This window comes from Tetrao urogallus, assembly GCF_951394365.1.
Source record: "Tetrao urogallus genome assembly, chromosome: 10".
NCBI lineage: Eukaryota > Metazoa > Chordata > Aves > Galliformes > Phasianidae > Tetrao > Tetrao urogallus.
This window is the reverse complement of record NC_136823.1, coordinates 6,974,118-6,997,117: the sequence shown is the minus strand read 5'-3', so window position 1 is coordinate 6,997,117 and position 23,000 is coordinate 6,974,118. Positions and strand designations below refer to the sequence as shown.

The 23,000-nt window shown below is 41.8% G+C and overlaps 1 protein-coding gene across 1 annotated transcript in view; it reads left to right on the top strand.

The window, feature by feature from the left end:
* Positions 1-23,000, top strand: part of FGD3 (FYVE, RhoGEF and PH domain containing 3) — a gene marked incomplete at both ends in the record, with an annotated part of 106,531 nt that overhangs the window by 66,893 nt on the left and 16,638 nt on the right. Inside the window, 10 exons of the mRNA XM_079540416.1 lie at positions 8,514-8,603; positions 9,296-9,432; positions 11,244-11,400; positions 15,344-15,482; positions 16,299-16,357; positions 19,483-19,629; positions 20,207-20,299; positions 20,735-20,814; positions 21,262-21,292; positions 21,809-21,910. Of these exons, the coding sequence (XP_079396542.1) occupies positions 8,514-8,603; positions 9,296-9,432; positions 11,244-11,400; positions 15,344-15,482; positions 16,299-16,357; positions 19,483-19,629; positions 20,207-20,299; positions 20,735-20,814; positions 21,262-21,292; positions 21,809-21,910 (1,035 nt within the window). The remainder of the gene's footprint in view (positions 1-8,513; positions 8,604-9,295; positions 9,433-11,243; positions 11,401-15,343; positions 15,483-16,298; positions 16,358-19,482; positions 19,630-20,206; positions 20,300-20,734; positions 20,815-21,261; positions 21,293-21,808; positions 21,911-23,000) is intronic.

The window sequence follows — 23,000 nt, the reverse complement described above, 5'->3', positions numbered from 1 at the left end:
CATGAGATGACATGCTAATTGGATAGTTAATCTTCCAGGGTCAGGGCCTTATATTCTGGAAGGACATGCACATTGGAAATCTCACTTAGCAGTGTATATATATACATATTTTTTTTTAAAGAAGCCTGGGATTCTTTTAGTGTGGCTACTTTTTGAATGCAAAAAGTTATTTTGAGGGTATTCTGTGGAAAATAAGGGGGTCCATGCTGTTGTATATTTGCTGCATCTGTTTAACGTTAATGGCATTCCTTTCATTATCTGTTTATCAGAACAGTTATATTTAAAAATAGGTTAGACTTTTCATTACAGGAAAACAAGATGCTTCAAGCAATATGTCTGCAAAATATTCCCCTTCTTGATTTTTTTTTTTCTTTTTTTGTTTGTTTGTGTTTGGGTTGTTTTTCATTTGGACATCAGGAGAGTACGGTTTGTGTTCAGAACAATACCATGAGCACTAACAGCCAGACTAGTGAATTGTAGTGCTCACATCTCAGTGCAAATGGAGTGGTTCTGCTGAGGTCACAGAATAAATCCTGAGTTATGTACATCAAGAGTTTGTCCCTCTGGGAGAGGTGACAGTTTAAACTCATTTGGTAGCTCCTAGATCAGATCAACCAGTATTACAGAGTGGTGAAATTGTATGCAAGTATGTGATGTGCTTGAAGTTCTGTCATTCAGTGCTGACAGCTGTAACTTCAGAGTAAAATTAAAGCTCTGTGATGTCCCCCTTTTTCCAAGCAGACAGTGTGCTGAGACAAACACACCTCCAGGAAGGTACAAAAAAGCCCTGGAACTTCTCCAGAGAATGCACTGCTTTATGCTGCTGTCCTTTCTCTTTATTACAAGCTCAGGCTTGTGTGACTAGAGTCACATTCCCTTCACATGGCTCAAACACCAGCATTGTTGCCTGGGACAGGTGTTGCCCATCCAATACTTAATTGCTGCTCCTTTTGCAATTTCGGTGCATGTCAAACTCATTGAAATTGACTGGTTTTACCACCCTAGCTTTACACTGATGGTTCTGTTAGACAACAGAAAGAAGTGAGACTTAATATCGCCAAAGTGCTGCGTAACTAAGAATCAGTCTCTCAAAGAGGAGACCCTTCTCCTGCTGCCCAGTTGCTGCCTGGGTGTGCGTGAGGTGGGGGTTGCTGCCTGCCTGGAGCATGCTGCATGTTGGCAGACCCAAGTACCACAGACTCAGATGAATTCCCTTAGGTCTGTCAGGTATCAGTGGGAGTTCAGCAAGAGGAAAGGATAGAAACTCTGATTTTGGTGTCATGGATACCATTGGTGTCACAGAAATAGCGACCTGAAAGCAAAACTTGAGAGTTTATTCTGGCAAGTAGTCCTTGTCAAAGTGAAAGTTGTTTGTATCCTTGTAAAGGAACCGACACTTTCCATCCTAATTGCACCAACTTCCATTTGTTCAGCTAGTAGTGTTTCATCCTAGAGGCTCCAAGGCACAGCAGAGCCTCAGCTCAGGTGTCAGGATCTCCAGGGTCTCTTCAACTCCATCCAGGAGGGAGCCTGAGCACAGTTTTCATTGCTCACCCCTGCCACCATTTGTTAGGACTCGTGGACTGGAATGCCATAAAGCCATCCTGCAGACTGGGGAGTAGTGAGGGCCATGAGAGCTGGGTCTGCTTGGCAAACCTGGGTGCTTGCTGTATATGGAGAGGATGTGATCTCATTTGCCTGCCTGCAGATCTGCAGTCTCACCTGGTAGCTGGTGGGGATGGCAGAGGAGCAGCCTGTCAGCTGGGCAGGAAGGCTGCAGGGCAAGCAGCCTGCGTCCTGCGCAGGAATAATCCATGGCAATATGACATGGGATCCAGCAGGACTACTGGTCTGCACTGCCAGGGGAAATGTGTGTTGTATGCAAGAAATCGGTGTGGGGGATCCTTCAGAAAGCTATTAGTGGGAGAGATTCTTATTACCATCTGCTAAAACTTAGTTTGTGTCCATTAACATCTGGTATCTCTTCAGTATTCCACTAGTGTAAGCTCATTTACATCTCACATCACAGGCGTCACCATCACAGTGCATGGCTTCTGGTCTGCTGCTGTTCACTTTCCTTTATGTGTATCTTCATACATAAACACGTATGCTATGAAATAATTCAATTATTTTATCTTCATAATATATGTATATAGGTATTTGTGCAACTAAAGTATTATTTAAAAAATTATTACTTGCAACATATCAGCAAGAACATGATGAATAATGATTGGAATGATTCTTTAATCTGGGTATTAGATTTCCTTTTCGAGTTAGGCATGCAGTATAAAAGCAGCTGTGGCAAGCCCAAGTGGAAGACTTTACAGTGTCATTAAGAAGAGTTTTACTGATAAATATTACAAATAATTACTGGTCTAAGACATTGGAGTTTTGATGGCTGTTTTTAAATAGTGTTCCTTAGGCTAAATGTCCATATAGTGTGAAATAATGCAATTAAACACTGAGTTACGTGGTCATATTTGTCAATAGGGTGCTTAATGAATTTCTAAAAGGGCCAGATCTCTAGAGGAAATGCTCTGTTTTCTTGTGTTCCTTTTTTTTTCCTATTGGGACTTCTCATCTGAATGAGTATCGGAGGACAGGTGTGACATTGATGTGATGTACTTCAGGTCTATCCTTGCAGTTTGGGTTGATTTCAGTTTTGAGAAGGCTGTTTTGACACTGACCACAAGAAGTAAGCCCAGTTTTATGGCCACGTGTGGGGAAAGGCTTAAAGACATGCTGCCTCTCCTTCAGTGTAAGGATTGTGCCCTCTTCTGGGGACACAGCGTGCACCAGCTCAAGATCAGGTGTAGCCAACTGGTGTGTTACATGTTCACAGCACCCTCTCAGTCTGCCCTCTGGTTCTGATGCAAATCTGGATGCTGCAGAGTGAGTCTGTAAGGGTACAGAGCCATGGCCTCCAACAAGCATGATTCAGTTTGAAGCTGCCTTGTTACGTGGTTGCTCTGAGTTCACATCACCCTTAAGAAAGCGGGGAGTTTTCCAGAAAGCAACATGCCAGAACGGCTGGGAGGAAAAGCTCAGTGAGCACCCATGTTGGTGTGTGAGCAGGAGAGACCCTTTCTTCCCCCCGGGCTGTCCCAGGGCAGGCTGTGTGTCAGGGCTTTGTTCCTGCCTCCCCTTTCCTGCTGCCGGTACCGGGCTGCAGCTGCGCGGCGGAGGTAACCAGCGCTCTCATTAAACAGTCACGTTTTCCAGAGAGCTTTGTTGTAGTTGGAGGAGGATGCATGGGAAGTACAGCTGCAGAATGATTTAACGATGGCTCACTGATTCCTGGGGTATTGCGTTAAGCGAAGTTCATGAATAAACATTAGTAGAAAAAGAATCGTATTTGCTTTTCTCCTCTCTAGATTTGTACTTCGGAGCGCTGTCTATCACCCGAGCTTTCACACATCCCTTGGCTGGTGAAGTCATGCTGCCTGATGGATGACTTGCATTGTTTTATTTAGTCTGGGTTCAGCTCTGCAGTGTGGTGTGGCTTCCTTTGGGAGTCTGCAGCGCAAGCTCACAGATCTCACTGTTAGCACACAATTATTGAGACACGTTTTAAATCACAGGAGTGACTTGCTGGGATTTCCAGCAATCTTTTATCAGAATGAGACTGAACAAGGGGAGCTTATTAGTTTTGATAATGTTTCAGAAAATGTCAGGAGCTCTGAGAACTGAGGCATGTTAGCCTTGATGGGTACAAAAAAAGCAATGACAAAAGCATGACTGAAGAGCTGTCATGCTTTGCAGCCTCTGTCATCCAAGGTTCTGCTGACCACCACTGCCTGGGAGCAGTGGAGTGATGCTGCTGAGATGGGTAATGCTTTCTCGTGTCCTTTTGTTCAGATATTTTTCACTAACAGTAACGTGTGCTCATTAATAATCATAAAAAAATGCCTTTCTCCATCTGTCCCGCTTCATGAGAACCTGCTGTGTAAAATAATGCTGATAATGGAGAGCCCCCCTGGGCCTCGTACAGTCACTGACGTGTTCCTGTTCTGCCTGTACCTAGCTGGAGTTGTGCTTCTGATTTCACAGTGCAGTTTGTGTTGGAAAACGTGACCTGCAGTCCTGAAAGTCAGACCTCTGGGTAAGATTATCTCCACGTGTATTTGGGAAAAAAAGATTCTGACTTGGCCTTGAAGAGGATATGAAGTGATTATCTTCACTTCCTGATTTGACACTAGGGATTGTGGCCAAAGTAATCGTTTTCTTATGAGAATCTGTGGAGGCCTCCTGATTTGGTGCATCAGTTGGCTTACAGCAGGTTAGTGGGGGAGCTTTGTTTGGGGACTTTCTGTCTTGTTTCCTGATTCAGTGATACTTTGCAAGCCTTTAGATGAACCCGCACAAGTTAGCCACTGAGCGAACCAGTGTAGCCAGTCATAGAGCACAAGTTAAGAAAAATTGGATATGTTCTCGTCTTCACTTTCGTCGAATATGCTGAATATAGTGAGATCTCAGCACTACAAAAAAGCCCTACAATACAACAACTTTTCCATATTGCTTTAACATTTTCGCTTAGGAAGTTGTCTATGGTCTTTTTGGGACCTTCTGCAGAGAAAGGAGGGCAGCAGGTTGGCTTGAGCCCACCACCCTGTTCCAGGCAGCCACAGCTTGAAGGAGGGCAATGCCTGCAGCCACTTCTCCCAGTGCCTGGCACCTGGTGGGCAGCTGGTCAGACTCTCAGGAAGCACTGATGTGCTTGGGGCCCTTCATTGCACAACAGTGTCTGCTGTTACTCACTTTGTGTCTGTGATTGGCAAATTTACGCGTTTGCGGGGGCAGATGTACTCCCACTGCAGGTGGGTATCTGCCCTTTTATGAGAACCTCGTGCTGGTGGTGCATTTCCTTTATTTTAAAATGTTTTATGGACACAAGTAAAGCTGAAAACGAACTGTTGGACCTTCAACGCAGAAGTGAAAGAGCATCACGCAACTGCTTTTCCAAGCACTGCAGTGAGCTTCCTGTGTCACAAATAAGCACCTACACTTCCCTTTTCTCATCTTCCTTGTCACTCCGCCAGCTCAGCTGCTCTGAAAAGGTCCTGCAGGGGTTGTACAGCTGTCGTGTGGGACTGTGGTCCTGCTGAGTGGTCATGGTGAGCAAAGGAGGAGGAAAACGTATTTACAAAGAATAAAACAGCTTAGAATTCATTTTAAGTGGAAAGCTGAGTATTTTATTTGCCACGTCATTTACATGCCTTGTAAATGGCACGCTTTTTCTGCAGGGCTCTATTAGGAAAGCTAAATGTGCTTCACCGGTCCCCTGTAGCAGTCACTCAGATCATGTGCAGTTTGTACTGTAAGCTGAGTGTGTTTGTGTTTGATAAAAGCCACCTGCACGGGCAGAGGCCTGGTTACCAGGTGCCTGTTCTGAGTAGGCTGGAGACGGTGACAGCCCCAGATACCCGGCCCCTTTGAATTGGTGCAAAATCAAGTATGTGGTGAGTTCTCCTATGAAGAAAGGTTGGGGGAACTGGATTTGTTTAGCTTAGAGAATAGAAGGCTCTGGGGAGACCTCATTGTGGCCTTCCAGTACTTGAAGGGAGCATATAAACAGGAAAGGGAACGGCTGTTTTTGAGGGTGGATCATGGAGAGGAGAAGGGGAATGGTTTTAAACTGAGACGGGAGGCTTAGGTTGGATATTAGGAGGAAGTTTTCACACACAGGGTGTGAGGCACTGGAACAGGTTGCCCACGGAGGCTGTGGATGCCCCATCCCTGGAGGCATTCAAGGCCAGGCTGGATGTGGCTCTGGGCAGCCTGGTCTGGTGCTTGGCGACCTGCACACAGCAGGGGGTTGAAACTAGATGATATTTGTGGTCCTTTTCAACCCAGGCCATTTTGTGATTCTGTGATTCTCCTTGCTGCTGGTTCACTTCAGCGTTAGAGATATTAGGTGTGTCTCAAGTCTCCTTAGGTTGGGCATGCTGTGTCTCTGCTGATTTCTTTGTTACCCCAACAAGAGGACTCTTTTCCCCCAGCCGTCTTTGTTGCCAAAGTCATTAGGCTGAAAGCCTGTTTACTTCAGCAAGCAGGACTCCTTCGATTCCTGTCAGACTGTAGTTGTGTTAGTAAATGTGAACAGAGACTTACATAAAGCTGTTACATAAGGAATATAAATGCATTTCAGTTTGCATGCTTTTAGTTTTCCTTCGAAATGAAGGAAACACAGACCATGAAATATGTTGTCCATATTCCCTGCTGTACAGCTCTGCCTGTGTCGAATCTGTCCTTCCAAGAACACAACGCAGGATGGTTGGAGCTGGGCTGTCCTCGTAATTCACTGCATCAACTATTTTAAGTACAACGTTATGTCAGTTGAAAGGTGAATAAGTTGCAGATCAGTCTGAAAAACATGCCTGTCTGCCACTAGCAGAAGGAGCAGCTGAAGATGATCTTGCCTTAAAACATAACGCTCAGCTCAGGCTGATATTGTGCTCGGCCGTCGTTTAGTCTTCGAGCAGATGTCAGCAAGATTTTTGTAAGTATAAACTCAGTTGCAGATGGTGAAGGTCAGGAGGTTAGAAAGTGCCTGTGCTATGTAAAGATTTACTTTTGAGAGCGAATGTATTTGGTTGAAAATAATTATTTTTCAAATTCAGAACTCAAACAAATCAGAGGATGTTCTGGGTGCTGGCGTGCCAGCCGGATGACATCAGTGCCTTTCATTCAGGCACTCAGCAAATCTGGCAAGTAAATTCTTTCTCAGCAAGAGATCCCAGTTATTGGAATCTTAATGGCCAACAGTGTCTTTCATTATAATCTATAATAAGCTGTGTTTCTCCATAACGGCTTCAAAGCATTGTGCTGTGTCTTCTTTTCTCCCAGAATATTAACATATATCATATAGTCACTCGATCCAGCATTTCCAATACACCAAAAGTCCTCACTGTCCCTTGGTTGCTGCTTCTGTCACAGAGCTGTAGGTACTTGGGCTAAGTGGTACCTTATTTCATGTAGGGTAGCTGTGGGCCTGGTTTGCTTGGATTCATGGCTAGCTTTGAAAAGGCTTTCAGGTCTTTTGGTTGCACAGCAGTTTGTCTGAATGTGTTTTTTAATTTAAATTTGTTTCTTTTCAACTTTGTACGTAATCAAAACAAGACGGCATTGAAGAAGCTTAGAGAGAGAGTTTCAGTGACACTTTCTAGCTGTGTTGTGTGTCTAGTGAGGGGCTGGCAAGCAGATGGAGATAGGTGTTAGGGACAGAAATCTCTGCTGCTGCTGGGGGCCCAGGTGCTTCCTGGAGCAGAAGCAGGCTTTGTTTTTAATTGACTTCAGCTGAACTCATTCTCTGCGGATTTGTCCGGTCCTTTTGTGAGCCTGTGGGAACCTTTGCTGCCTGCTGCTCTGTGTGCTCCAGGGCTGTGCACGCAGGGATGTGGTGCTTAGGGAAGCAGCTCTTGGTCTTGAAGCAGCACTTCAGTGGTTTGATTTGATGCAGTCAGTTCTCCAATGCAAGCAATGGTGAATAATTGCACCAAGCTGTTGCTGTCTGTTCCATTAACCATTTATACATCTCTCTAACCTACATCACAGTTGTCTTTTTCCCAGCTCCAGCCCATTGAAATTTCCTTACCCTTTACTATCCTTGCTGCCCCTTTCCAGTGTTGTACTCCTGTTTCTACCAACCAGCCCTCAAGTCTGGAACACAGTTTTGATTTGATTACATGTAGACATGGAGTTTGAAGTCTAGACCTTCAAAGGTATCTAGAGTTTGTCAGAAAGCTAGAGCTGGTGTCACCCTAATTCAGGTATTTCTAAACACACAGGAAAGCAAGAGTCTGTGGAGTCTGTGTAAGTTCTTGCTAAATGGTGAAGTAAGTTTATGCCTCCTAGTTGTATTCAAGCTTCTGATTTAGTTTTTATTTATTTATTTTAATGAGCACAGTGTAAGGCTTTGCTGGGTAATTTCAGTTACACTGCTGAAACTGGTGAGTGTTTAAAGCTGCACAGAGCTCATAGAAATATAGCAGAGAGTAACCTTGCACTGTCTGGGGAGTGCGAAGTGTGCCCAAACAGGTCTTTTCTAGTTTCTGTTTGTTTTTGTATGCATGACCCAAGTTAAAAATTGAGAACTGTGAATTTGCAGTCTAATGTCTCAGTAATCAAATAAACTAGATATATCTCCAGATTTAGTGGATGTTTCTGTTTGTTTTTTGGTGTTTTTTTTTTTTTTTAATTAAAAAAGAAAAACAAAAAAACAAAAACAGAAAAACACATCAAATGAAAACACAAAGAAATAAAGTGATGTCCTCTCCAGCTTTCAGAAAATGGCTTAAAAAATCTCTCTAAGGCAAATAGATCCTTTGTTGAGAAGCGTGGAGCAGATTCTGAAGTGTGTTATGCTCCTTCACTTTGGGCTTCTTATCGGCAGGGCGTTTGACCCACGGAAAAATGGGAGGGAGGACGGTTGGTGAAGGTTAGTTGTGCTGGAGCAGATGGATTCTGTTATTTGTAACTTCTTTTTTTTTTTTTCTTTTTTTTTTTCTTAACAGTGTACAGAGCCCCAAAAGCTATTCAACATTGCAAATGAACTGCTCCATACAGAAGAAGCGTATGTTAAAAGACTCCATCTGTTGGATCAGGTAATTCAATTGGATGGTATATGTAATTATTATATAAAGAAAAACATGAATGTGCAGTAAGAGCAAAGGAAAAATGAAGATGATTAACGTTGCTTAAGAAAAAAAGAGACAGGGCAAACTGTCACCTAGTTAGAAATCTTGTTAGAAGCTGCAGCCTTCAGAGAGTCATCTACCACCATCCAACCCTACAACCTGTGTGGAAAGCTTTCCAGTGTTTGCTTTGGATGAGCAAAGGCTGTTTCAAGACCCCTAGAAATCCAGGGAGTGTCTTTCACTTTTGTTCAGTACAGTGTGATTTTCCTACAGAGAAACAAAATAATCATAGGGTTGATTTTGCTTTGTGTAAATAACAGTAAGTGCTCTTCAGGGACTGATTCTTCTTTGCAGCTTACACTCCCAAATACAAGATGTCTCATCTTCTCAGTAGTTTCAATCTGTTTGACTTACAACCACCCCAGACATTTCTAATGGAGAAGTAAGCCCTTATGCATAAATCTGACCCTGTTTGACAATGGGCTTATGTTTAGTGAAACTCCTGAGAATGCTTAAGCTGGTGATCCCCAGGGACTGAGTGCCAGAAGTCAGATGCTGTGGCTCTGTTCTGAGGCAGTCAGCTTTGCAGTACTACAGCCTGATGCCGCCTTGTTCAGGATTTTTTAAACTCTGTGTTGGTACTGTCTTGTCTCATGCAGGTGTTTTGCACTAAGTTGTCAGAAGCAGGTATTTCATCTGAAGTGATAACGGGCATCTTTTCAAATATTTCTTCTATCTATTGTTTCCACGGACAATTTCTTCTTCCTGAGCTCAAAACAAGAATTACACAAGAATGGTGGGTAACTGTCAGTACAATTACTTTTAAAATATATTTTCAAGAAACTTTAGTGACCCGGGCATCTGATTTTATTCCAGCATTTTTAGTTGTTTGATGCAGTAGTTCACTTGTTGTTTATCACATTAGCATGGAGTCTCTTAAACCTCTTTTATCTCTATTGCTCCTGAATACAGTAGACCTGAGCACTCAGCATTTCTACAGTACTTCATGAGAATTTTATTCCAGACCAGAGTACTATTGGAGCTGTTTTTCTTACTGTATTTCCACTATCCTTGTTTTGCAGTACTGTGAAATTGTAGTACTAGGAAAGAAACAAAGTGCTTATTTTGCTCCATGGATGATCTTGTCCCCAATGTGAAATACTGAAAAATACGGATATTTTCCAAAGAAGGGCACATCATCACATCACTGTCTGGACTCTGCGTGCCATGTTGGAGACTTCATGAGACACATCCATTTGATATTTTAATGTAGTGATTATGTAAAATTCACTGTTATAAAATTAGCATTTTATCAGCCAAACAAAGGAAAATCTAGAAAGATAAGATAGACAGCCTTGTGCCCATGAATGAGTTTACATCTGTTACGCAGCTGTTTCTATTGTAGTTTAGTACCACAGTATTGGACAAGATCTCACCCAATAATTTGCTGGCCTTCTGTGAAATAATAAATATTATTTGTTACACTGTACATACACTTTCTTTAAGAAAATAGTTCTTTTTTTAATGTAAGTAATAATAGTCAAATATCAAAATTTGGCAACTGTAGTAAGTTTTAACCTTTCTGCCTATCACTCCATTTAATTGCAGTGCAGGTGTAGGACCCTTGACTTGGGATGATGCGCTGGCTGCAGAATGTCCTGCAGTGGGAAGTGCTAATAATGCTGATGCTGCACCTTATTTCATATTAAAGTCAACAAAGTTGACCTTTCCAGCTATCCTAAATGATGAAGTCAAGATATGAGCTCCCATCCCTCTTGCTAGAGTCCAGTCTTCTTCTCATAGGTCATCAATATCCATAAGGAATAAAAAGTGTCAGCACCTTTGCACTCGACCTGTGTCTACAGGGAGAGATGTAATAAAGGAAAGGAAAACTGGAGAGACTGGAAGTCAGGGCAGGGCATGAACTCATTCCGTGGCTAAAGGACAGTAGTGTAAACAGACTGTGAGTCAGGAGTTCAGCGAGGAAAGCTGGGGAAAGAATGGAAGGGAATCTTAAACTGGTTCTGTCAAGAGGACTGGAACATGAGAAAATTGGATATGCAGCTCTCATTGTCGTTTGCACATGTAGCTCCCGTAGAGGCCCACTGGATGTCTCCCCATAAATGACAGCTTCAGCTTTACCTGGCTCTTCAGTGGTGCAGGCTGTGCTGCTGAGAGGGGAAAGAGGGTGCAGGGTGGCTGTGCTGCCACAGCTCCGCAGAGATACTACAGTATCTTTGTAGTATGAATCCAGCAAATCACAGCAATTGTTTTTTCCTATGTGCAATTTAACTAAAAACGCAGATCTGCAGAGGAAAGCAAATGGATTTCCTTGCCTGGGACTGTGAACTTGGGCAGAGCTGTTGGTACTAATGCGGACTTTGCAGGTCTCCATGCTCATCTGAACTTCCTGTTGCTGCTTGGTAGTACCAAACACAAGCAAGGGCCAGCCTGGCGTGGTGCTTGACTGGGAGATGCCGGCCCAGATGTGTTCCTGGGTTCCATGGGTGGGTAGGAGATAGCAGTTGAAGTCTGTTATTGTGTATTCTCTCTTAAAATAAAATTGATTTTCACAGATTTCTATACTTAGCATTCTCTTTCCAATAGGAGTGTGAACCCACGATTAGGAGACATCCTGCAGAAACTGGCTCCTTTCCTGAAGATGTATGGAGAATATGTGAAGAACTTTGACAGGGCAATGGACATGGTGAATACGTGCATGCAGAGGTCATCTCCTTTCAAAGATGTTGTTCAGAATATACAGGTATGTTGTTAACTAGCTTGATGTGGCGTTGAGATCCTCATTTATTTTATTTCCAGTGCATGGCAGTGTTTTGCTACAGGGTGGTACTATTTTAGAATTAAAAGAAATACAATTTTATTGGCAGATTTTTCTTCTCTTTTTCCTGTGCAACACAGAGTTTTCACATAGTTGGCTTTTTCTCCCCCTTGAGTATTCAAGAGGAGAAGTAGAAGTTAAAGAATGAAACTTAGCCATTTGCCTGGCAGTTTTGACTATCTTGCAATTCTCTATTTGTTACCTATGTATGTCCTGGAATGTGAGGAGAATGGGGTGAGTTCTCTCCTTAAGGGAGAGAGCTTTGCCATACGTTGTATTTTCTGTTCATATTGACACAGTGAAATGAAGAATTACTGGTGGCTCAGTCCTTCCTGAGCACTTCTGTGCCTCTAGTGGGCCGCCTTGCCTTATGTGCTACCTTATGCAGGGCACCCTTTGCTCTGATACTCAACATATCCATGTGTAAACTCATTTTCTCATTACTAATTCTAAGTGTTGCTTTTTAACGTGGACATTTTCCTTCTGAGGCTGATGCTTTTGACTTTGGCTCATCACTGGCGGCACCACCTGGAGGAAGCTGTCGGGGTTTCTGACGCCCTTGTTGATCTGGTGTTTCTGAGGTTCACTAAGCTGTGCGTGGTGCTAGAGGGCCACAGCTCTGCCAGAGGGTGCTTAGCATGGATTTTCATGTGATCATACTTGTGAGGAAAGCTGTGTGGGGAGGAGGAAGAGCTCTGCTTACGCTAGCGTCAGTAGGACCTGTCTGAGGCACTGGTCCAGCTGCAGGATGCAGGCCTGCAGGCATCTCTCCCCAGGTTCTGGAAGTGTGGACCATCCTTCAGGGGAGGTGAGGCCTGGCAGGGAGAGGGTTAAGCTGAGCAGGGAGCACAGCTGCTGCCCTAAATGGGAGCTTGTCGGCTGGCCAGCTGTCGGGAATCAAGTAATCCCAGCAAGCTGGGAGAGGAGAGGCCCTGTGCAGAGGGTAAGGGCTGCCGGCCTTCTCAGACAGAAGCTCCCTCTTGGAAGAGCAGAGGAAAGGCAGCAGGAACTGGGAAATCTCTTCTTCTACCAGACTCTCACTGTATGTGGCCTTTTCTTAACCTTTTTCTGTCTAAATCCAGCCTGTTCTCGCTGAGGCTCTGTGCAGCTAAGTGCATCTGTTGGCTGGAATTTGAGCCCAGGCACTGCTGGGCCCCTGGGGCTCTGCCTTCTCTGCAAGGGGCTCCATGGCCCTCCTCACCTGCCTGCTGCCCCCAAGGACTCTGGCTGGGCTCCCAGCACTCCCTGCCTGACCTGGTCCCGTGGAAGGGGGAAGCAGAGCTGGGCTCTGGAGGAAATTGGGCCTCTTCTAGTGCAAGCACTTAGAAGAACTTGTGCTTTCAGCATGCGTGGGCATTTTGCTGTCTTCTGGCATGCATTTCTGAGGGATAATTTAGTTAGTAACTGTTCTCTCTGCAGCATAGAGAGCTGCCCTCCCTGAAATTCTGTATCTGCACTGCGTACCATCAAAACAAATAATTCCTCTTAGCTGCCTCTCTGCAAAACACATTGGCAGCTGCCCAAGACCATGTGCATCTTTTAGCAGAACTTTGGCAGGCAGTGTTAGGGCAGAGGATGCAACAGGAGATTTGATTCTGAAGCCTACTGATAGCAGTACTTCACTGTAGGTTATTTTAGCTCTGGCATCACAGCACCTTCTGCTTCTGTTGTGAGTATAGTGAGTTTGGGAGAGATTTGTCCTGAGAGGCTTAGTTAACTCATCTGGCCTATCTCTGTGCTACCTGGAGCCACAGGTACTTTTACAGGCAACCGATGTCCTTTGAGTCCTCTCTCCCTGCTACTCAAGGAACTGCTGTAGCCTCTGTTAATAGAACTACAGCAGAAGTCTACAGTGTATCAGAAAGTGGTGGTTTAGTGTATGGAAAACTTCAGCCTGATGTTCTGGTTGTACTATTTGTATATACAAATGATTTTGCAGTTGCATTTCTATTTCAGAGGAGCTGCCGTAGGCTTTTACATCTCTCCATGGCATGGAACAATTACTGCAGGGTTCTCACAGTGTACAGAATTACATACGGGATGCGGAATTGCATTTATGTGACTCCTCTTACAACCTTCAGCTTTACATTTCAGAATACCAGTAGAAGCCTGCTGTGATCCTGCAAGAATGCAATGTCTGCCCCAGCTGTTAGTGGAGTACTTACACAGGCATTCACATTTATTAATTACACTAAATGTATAAGAAAACAAAAAATCACATAGGTGTTATGTGAATGGCTGCGACTTGTCAAGCTTACTTTAGCTGTTCTTGAAGACAAACATTCTATCTGTATGTTTTGCATCCACTTACTGCAGTGAAAACCTGATAGCTGCTAAGTTTATTAGGACTCTTCTTTTGTCAGTTTTCTAGTTAAGCCATCAAAAAAAAGAACTTTTTCAATCTATATTTGTGTGTTTCGGATTGTTATGTGAACTCATTAAATGCAGAACGAAAGTTTATCTTCCCTCTTGAATTGTAATGCAAACTCTGTAAAGTTTCAGAGATCCATATACTATATATACAGTATATATTCAGAGAATATATACGTAATATAAAAGTTCTCATATTTGGGACAGTTACTTTGTGTTTGCTGGCTTTTTGTAGAAGATTCATTTGGCGCATTCATTCCAACTGACATGAGTCTGGAATTGACATCTTCCTCTGCTTCCCTGTTGTTCAGTGTTAGGGTTCATTGTGTTGCAGGAATAGAATACAATGGAGGCTATATTAGTAAGTGGATTGGGGAATATTACAAACCAGGGACTAAGGCAGTTGTGCAAATCTGTGTATCTGTGCTTCCTGGAATCTCAGATTCTTTCCATCCCAGTTGTATTTTCTGGGAAATGTGCTGTAAAACTCAAAGAGATAATAAATTCACTTAATCTTCTATAAACAGAAATACCGTTCAGTATGCTATGTTTTTGTTTTTGTTGTTTTTGTTTTTTTAAAACAAATTTATATCTTGAAATTTCCAGAAGGGTAGCTAATGTTTTTCTACCAGACAGTCATCTCTTTATCTCCAGGCTTTGCTTCAAGAATGAGGCAAGTCAGCATTGTGTCTTGGACTGTGATATTTATGTGGAAAACTATACATACCTGAAACAAGTGCTTTTTTCTGAGAAAAGAATACTGAATTAACATGGAGGGGCTGCTTACGCTGAAACAAGACATGGCATTAGTGAGCTGACATACAAATAATGGTCTGGAGAAGGCTGTGTGTGCATGTGGTTAAGGCGCTGATGCAGGATTCAGGAATGAGATAGTATCATTAAGAGAAACTTTCTGTCTACTTAAACACCGGTCAGTTATTTTTCAACCGTGTTTCTCATTTCTCCTCCCGCTCCTTAAAGAAATATCGCTTCATAGGGATTCTATGAGAATAAGCAATGCGAAACTCAGTGCTGTTTCAAGCAGAGCAGTTCAGTGCCTTATTGGGTAATATTGAGTGTAATCAGTCCTAAAGCTAACCCCTTCATTGGTCAAGTGAAATGAGAGAACTCGGGGTAACTGCTTCCGAGATGGTGTGTGAGCAGCGTATCTGCTACTCTGACAGTTAGTTGTATACAGCAAGCAGTGTGTCTCTGTGGAGGTTCTGGTTTTATTTCATCCTTGAGGGCAGTGGGGGGAGGGAATACCATGTGTGGGAAGGACTTTTCTGAGTGTGTGAGAAAACACACAAAATGTAAAACATAAATTGTTGTATATCTGCAGAAAATGTCAGAAATATGAGACAAAGACCTGTCAGCTCTGATAGCTTGGAAAGTTTTTTTTGCGCTCCTCTAACTATGCGGGTCATCTTTCATTGCTGTTTTACACCAAAGATGACCAAAACCAAAGCCTTCTGCAGTTGTTTTCTCTCCATTACAGAAACAGGAGGTGTGTGGTAACCTGACGCTGCAGCACCACATGCTTGAACCTGTGCAGAGGATTCCTCGTTATGAGCTTCTCCTGAAGGACTATCTAAAGAAACTTCCAGAAGAATCTCCAGACAGGAAAGATGCTGAAAGTAAGTGTAAACTCCTCTCTGTCTAATGAACACAATAAAATCCTGGAGAGTGTTCTTTTCTTCACGCGTTCAGATACTTCAGGCTAGGGCTGTGGTAGCAATGGAGAGTTGAATTTGTCAAATTATTGTCCAAATTAATACAAATGGATTTTGGAATTCTTCTAGAGAAGAAGTGTGCTGATATGTCAGCTCAGGCACTGAATGGAGATTTAGCAAGTAAACAGTGACAAAGTATTGAAGTTTGTAATGGTAGAACATCTGGAATTTTTATTTAATCCGGTGTATACCCAAAGACAAATGCAGGAGGATATCCTTATAATAGGTGGAAGAGGAAAATATGAATGGTTTTATAAGCATGTATTCTTCCTAGGACTGCAAGTTAGACTGTTAACAAAGAGAAACGAGGGATGTATTTCGGTTGGTTCCTAGGAGTTCTTGTTTCTTTCAGGAGAAGTCTAAAGGTAAAGTTCATGTTACCGTTGAGCACACAACTCTGCTTTAGGAAAACACACTTAAAGCATGCTTGTAAGGACTTGAAGAACTAGGCTGTAGGTAGTTTTTTTGTCACGTGTGGTTTTAGGAGAGAAATAGCAAATGATTAGATAGATATCCATGTACCAGTTGAACATGCAAAAGTTATTATGTGTGCAACTGCTTATAAGCCTTCCCTTTAGTTTAGGGAGGGCAGAGTATAATAGTCCTTGCTTTTGCAGCAGCAGTTCTCAAGGAAAAACACTAATCAGGGAGAAGAAAAAAACAGCTATGCTACACCTTCTTCTGATTGCATCTGGTAATAGCGTGCTTTCTTTATTACAGAATCACTGGAGCTCATATCTACAGCAGCAAACCATTCGAATGCTGCCATCAGAAAGATGGTGAGTAGAAATTGTGTAATAAAATTGTGATTTGATGGAAATGCTAGCTTGAACTGATCATTCTCCATTGCCAGAGGCTCTGCAAAGCAACTCTGGAGAGGATTTTGAAATATGGTGTTACGGGGCCTCAAACATCAGTTGGATATCTGAGTTCTCTTTATCGTGAATTTTCCTGTTATGGTTACCATGATTTTTTTTCAGCCCAGATTTTACTTTCCCTATTCTTAAGGGGACAATGCATTGAAGAAGAAGGTCTTCATAAAATCTTTACTTGCTTTTCACTGAAAATGTTTAAAGTATCTCAAATCAGTCTACTCATAAAGTGTCCTTGCAGATTTTTATGCTGTTTTTAATTTCTTACATCCTTTCTGGCATGGAGGTTGTTCTAGTTGAATTTCGGCTTGTTTTAAATGCACAGAGAAGAGATTAGAGTGTGTCAGTAGTAGCCTTGGTAAGCTATGCTTCAGGTTGGGCAACTTAAGATAATGGAGATTTTGAAGCCAATCATACAACACAAACTCTGCACTTTTTTTCTTAGTTTTTTGAGGCCTTTTATGCTGAATATTTGTGTATGTTTTGCATACAGAGCTGCTGCAGTGCTGCCAACAAATTCAATGATTTGATAGTTAGAGATATCACCTCATTTTTCAGACCGAAGTGCCTCAGGGCCTTCTATATCTTACAGATCTGAAGCATCCCTTATCACGCTTAACACTCTGTGATTGTTCATAGATTACAAGGTTTATCTACTCTTCCATATCAGATCCTTATTTCTTTGTTCTGTCCTTTCAAAACATTGTCTTTATCAAAAAATGTCATAGGATAGAACAGAATTGAAAGGAAGATCCTTCCTATTTTTTTTGTCCTCATTTTGGTTTGTTTGTATACATTTGCTTCTTTTCCCCCCCATCTTCCCTTTCAGCCTTTTTATAAATTCTATTTTAGAAACCAAGTGGTTTGAGTTGTTCTTGGTGTCAGGGCTGGGCAATAGTACATGATTCTGCCAGGTGCCCTCTGGGGCCGTCAGGATGCCATGAGTCTGCCCTTCCTGGGGCTGTTATGGGAAGTAACCAACTGGTGTCTGTTTTCACTATGTCTCAGAGAAAACCTATTTTGAAACTGTCTACTTCTATTTAAGTCTTGCATGTTCTCTTGTTCAAGCTAGATTTCAGTGGAAATTTTTCTGGTTTTGGTTTTTGAGCAAGTCCTCAAGTAATGACTGTGTTGCTGGGTCCTTTCTACAACACCTGCACAGGCAACAGGTACATGAAGCCACCAGGCTGTTGCATTCCTGTGGGATGCTTTTCTGGTAGTATGCAAAAAAGGAAGGGCTGCTGTGATAATTCTGTACCCCTTGCCGATCAGAACCTGACGTCTCGTTACACTGATTTCTTCCGTGATTAATAGATTTTACCTGAGCAAGGACTCAAATGAACATTATCCAAGTAAGACTTTCAGGTTTGACTTTGTGGTTGCCCTGTTCCTGCTCTGCTCACTGTTTGCCTGAGCAGCCCCAGCTGTGGGGCACATCCTGCACACACCTCTGCGAAGCCCTGGGACGGTGTGAGCAGCTGTGTGGGGTCAGAGCCAAACCAAAAGAAAAGCAAGGGCCATAGCAAAATACCTGAAGGCTAACATTCGTGTTGGCTGCTTCCTCCTGTTGTGGAAGAAATAAATCATGCTTCCGAAAAGATCTTTTCAAAATATCTTCTCCTAGCTGGACAGATGTCCCTCACGTTTTGGACCTGCTCTTAGTATCCCAGTCATTCCTCCAGAAAAGTAGTCTGATGCATTAAATTTTCTTTGAACTAGTGGAGCCTTTGCCTCATCTTCCAGTTTGTTGGAAAAAGTCTACTGGCCTTCTTAGGTGCTTTCCTTGTTGGAGTCTACCCCCACCTCCATTCCATTCTGTTTTGCAGTGTGTTTATTTAATGAGTATTATTTGTTTAGTTGTCTTTTTGGTTTGTTTTGATAGGTGAATTGACTAGCATAGAAATTAGTGTGGTGTACGTTTACAGTGAAATAGTTTGTGTCAAATGGGGATGAGGAAAGACTATGAAGACATGAGATCCGGCTGAATCTGCATAGAGATTGAGATGTGGTTTACAGATGCGTTTGGTGGTATTTTCTGAGCGCAGTTGCATAGATCTGTCCTCACTTTCTGACCATTTGCTTATAGTAGAGTTTGGAGCATATCTGTCCAGCCTATGGTTGAAAGCAAAATGTTTCCAAATGCTTTTGCTCAGTAGTAAGATTTAAGCACTTTTGCTATTTTGACTTGTTAGAGCTGCTTCATTACTTAATATAGCAGCTGCAAGTGGGTTACTTTTATCCATTTAAATTCTGTGTAGGACTTTAACATGAAGTCAGCTAAACATTAAGAATAAATACTGCTTTGCTAAGAAGGAAAAGCTAACCCCTTTCATAAAAGATTAATGGCTAAGGTGGAAGGATGCAGAATGACATGAAAATATTTTAAAATGTATTTAGGCCTATTTCATAAGCTTACTTTTTGCTATATAGGCACCTGTGTAGGACTGCAGCTGTGGGACTGGGGTTCCCTGTGGAGCTGAGGTTTTACACATAGGTTATAAATTCAAAATGTGATGGTGCTTCTTATAGGAGACCTACCTACCATTGTGCCAGCAACAGTACAAGAGGTGAAACTTCTCAAAAGCTGAAAAATGATTCTACTGTGGCAGAATTCTTACTCTGAAATGTTGAGATGAAGCTGAATTAACAAATTCAGACTTGAAAACAATTTGGTAACACACTTGCCTTGAGTTCTTCAAGTGACTTTACTGGACCTCATGATGTTTCTTCCAGTGATATGTATTTATTACTGATTATGTAAAAATATCAAACAGATTGATACCAATATGTTATTTAAAAAAATATCATTAAAGTAGTGTAATCCAGTTATAACTCACAAGTGACTGAGACTGAGAGGGAAAGAGCATTGGAGCATGGAAAAGATATTAATTCTTGAACACAAAGCTAGATCAGAACAGGAAGAATGTTTTCTTTCCTGCTTATTTACTCTTACCGCAGAAAAAGATGCTGTGGGTGATAGGCCAAGTGAAATGTATGTATAGATTTTAATTTCTGGGTTTCTGTAATTTCAGGAAAAGATGCACAAGCTTTTGGAAGTCTACGAGAGACTCGGTGGTGAAGAGGATATTGTTAACCCAGCCAATGAGCTCATTAAAGAAGGACACATTCAGAAACTTTCAGCAAAGAATGGCACAGCACAGGATAGGTATTTATTCCTGGTGAGTTTTTTTATTGCTGCTCTTTTATTTTCAGAGTTGTGCTGTGAATTGATACATTTCCATCTCTCTAATCACCACACAAAAAGCTTCCACTAACTGAGCCCAGCTCTTCCTTCCTCTGAGCAGCAATTTGCTCTTGATGCTTTTTCCTCTAGGATTTCCTTCCTCCTTCCATGCTCATGCCTTTGCCAATGACTTGTCAGGCTTAAAAGGGTCTGTGCCATGCAAGCCTTTCAGAGGCTGCACTTCTGTGATGTGCTTCTGAGGGGGCATTTCAGCTGTTGCACACTGCTGAGTGAGTTGGCCAGCTTCTCTGACACTGGCAGAATAGATCATCTTTGCTTTCAAGACAATTGAATGGGTACCAGAGTGAGCACGTAGTGTCAGAGGAAGTGGGTGGGTGGCACATTTCTATTTGTCTGTGTTTTTCAAGTAATGATGTGTGACTCCAGCCTACTTCTTAAATCTCTCCCTGTTAATTACAGTACAGAGTAAGGTGCGCAAGAGTCCCAAATTGTCAAAATGCATTCTGTGTCCTATGTGGAACTCTCCAACTTAAATATCTTCCTTGTTACAGTTTAACAGCATGGTGCTGTACTGTGTGCCAAAACTCAGGCTGATAGGCCAGAAGTTCAGTGTTCGAGAGAAGATGGACATTGGAGGACTGCAGGTTTGTCTCTCTTCTTTTCACTGTTTTTGATGCTTAGACTTGCTTCTCCAGTAGACAGTGCCAGATCCCATCTGAATCCATAAAAATATGACTGTATAGAAATGCATAAGCAATTAAAATCCAGCTTTGGTTCTCTTTTTCTAGAGTTACTATTACCATGTAATAAAGTGAAGGTAAACAAATAGTGATTTGGTTGAAAGCCTTCATTCTTTGCCTAGCTGACTCAGGAGCCCCTTTTTTTCCCTCTCTGTTGTAGGGAAACACTGCAGGTTCAGAGGTTTTATAGTGAGATAAGTAATTACTAAAATAATCCTTTGTTTTTTCTACCTTTGTATTGTATTCAGAGTGATCCTTTCAGCTAAGCATTTCAACTTTTAAGTCATTAAAATGACTGAAAGAAGGTGAAGGCAAGAAGTTGATGTGTTCTTTTGACAGGTCCAGGAAATTGCCAAGCAAAACGTGGCTCATACATTTTCAATAACAGGAAAAAAGAGATCACTGGAACTACAAGCCAGGTATGGTGCTTGTTCTGACTTTTGGGCTTGATGAATCTTTGTGTACAAATTTATGCTGTAGGTTATATGGCTGGGCTGGTATGATACAGCTTTAAGCCAGAAGATGAGCATACGGGATGATTCATTTACGTATGCAAGAGAGTTTGTTGGCCTTCACTCAGTTAGTGTGTTGAAAGTGCCATATTGATTGGCTTTGTTCAGTGTGTAAGATGTTTATAGTAGTGTTTTTAGATTCTGCTGTAGTAATAATTCAAACATTTTGGCAGTTATTTTGTCTGGTAATAATGAAGGTCAATAACTACTAATAATTTTTATAAAGTAGAAGATATAAAAGTTAAAACATTTATGCATATAAAGCTGTGAGGGTGTCAGTACTTGGACTTAATGAAAATATTGAGAGTAGAATGTTGATGTTGTCTAATTATTTTTTTTCTTCTGTCTTAACAGGACAGAAGAAGAGAAGAGGGAATGGATTCAGGTTAATATAAAACCAGTACTAAATGGATGAAATCGCCATGCAGTCAGCACCTTCTGGTTTTAAAATGATCTTTTGGGTTTCTGTACAAATGAGGCTGTGTGAGGAAGCAGAGTAGTCCCATATGGAAAAGCTGATTACAGAGAATCTAGTGCTCCCCTCAGTGTCCCCTGCTGAATACTGCCTCACTGTAGTGAGCAGAGGCTTCAAGTGGGTTCCCATGTTCTGCAATCCTCAAGTGCAGAGTAGAAGAAAGTGAAGAGTAAGAGATTGTATTCTTGCAGTCTGACTTACAAGAAACGCTAATAGTGTTCTTAGTTTTTGAGCTCGTGGTGGTGAATTAACAATGCCATTCACAGTTGTTTTTAAATTTCAAATTTCATTTCTGCAAGTGAAAGGGGTTTTCAATAGAATGATAACTAAACTTCTCCTATGATAATTTTAAAGCATTTTTTAATGTAAGTTTTTCTAAGGCTCCTTTTGTAATACATTTTGTCTTCTCTGGCCTGTTTATTTCAGGTTATCCAAGCAACAATTGAAAAGCACAAACAGAACAGTGAAACCTTTAGAGCTTTCAATAGCTCATTTTCTCAAGAAGAGGAACATCTTCCGGATTCATCAGTAAGTATGAGTGCTTAATTCTTCTTTGCTGTATCAGTTACGCTGACAGTTAAGCTGCAGTTACTCAGCTAAGTTTCAAATACTGTCGTCTTATTTCTTGGTTTTGTTTTACATTACAGTACAGTCAGCTCTATTTCTCTGGCTCTCAAATGCATATCAGTCATAGTTATTCAACCATGCAGGTATGGAATAAATTACCCAGGGTAATTCAGTGCAAGAGGCCTATCAGTCATGTTTTCCAGATGAGTGGCTCATTTAGCATAACAGGTGTAATTCTTCAGTGTTATGAGTGGTTGGCTGCCTGGAATGATGTCTGTGTGCTTGGGAGATTTCCTCTATTACCTTTCCCCATCTCCTCAGAGATGTATTTTTTTACTTATTTTTTCTTATTATTATTATTGAAAAAGTTGTAAGCAGTTGAAAGGAAATAAGTGCATTTTATAGGGATCTTAACAATACTGTCTATTTCAGAAAGGTTCAACTCTTCAACCACATACGCAGAATAGTCTCGAATGTTTAATAGTCTTGAAACTGGAGTGAACTCTCTGTGCTGTGTTTGCTAGGAATGTTGTTTTTGGATGTAGTCGCATGGAGGCCGTGACAATATCTCTTCATTTAACTTCAAAATTATGTTAATAACCTAAATTGTAATTGCTTAAAATCTAAAGAGGAAAGTGGTAGAGAGAAATTTGGGGAATTTGATGCAGAACTGCCTGTATTGATGTCATCAGTGGTCAAAGTGGGAAGATCTTGGAGCACAGGATCTATCTGGAGAGATTATACTTGGGAGCCTTTTTATCTTTTTACCCCTTCCCTCCCCAACTTTTATATTGTGTGTAACAATCAGAGGAGCCTCCACTTCCCCGATCTGTCTCAGTGACTTTGTAATGCTGGATTCTTGTTTAACTGATTTCCCAGGGGACTCGAGAGAGATGTTGGATGTTGTTAGACATTTCTTTCATCCCAGCACAAGTCACAGACTGGCAGCATAGATCTTTGCAAATCTCCAGAGTTTATGATCACATCACTTACAGTGGCCAATGATGGTGTGTTTTCAAAATGTGCGATATAGCTTACTGATCTTGAACTA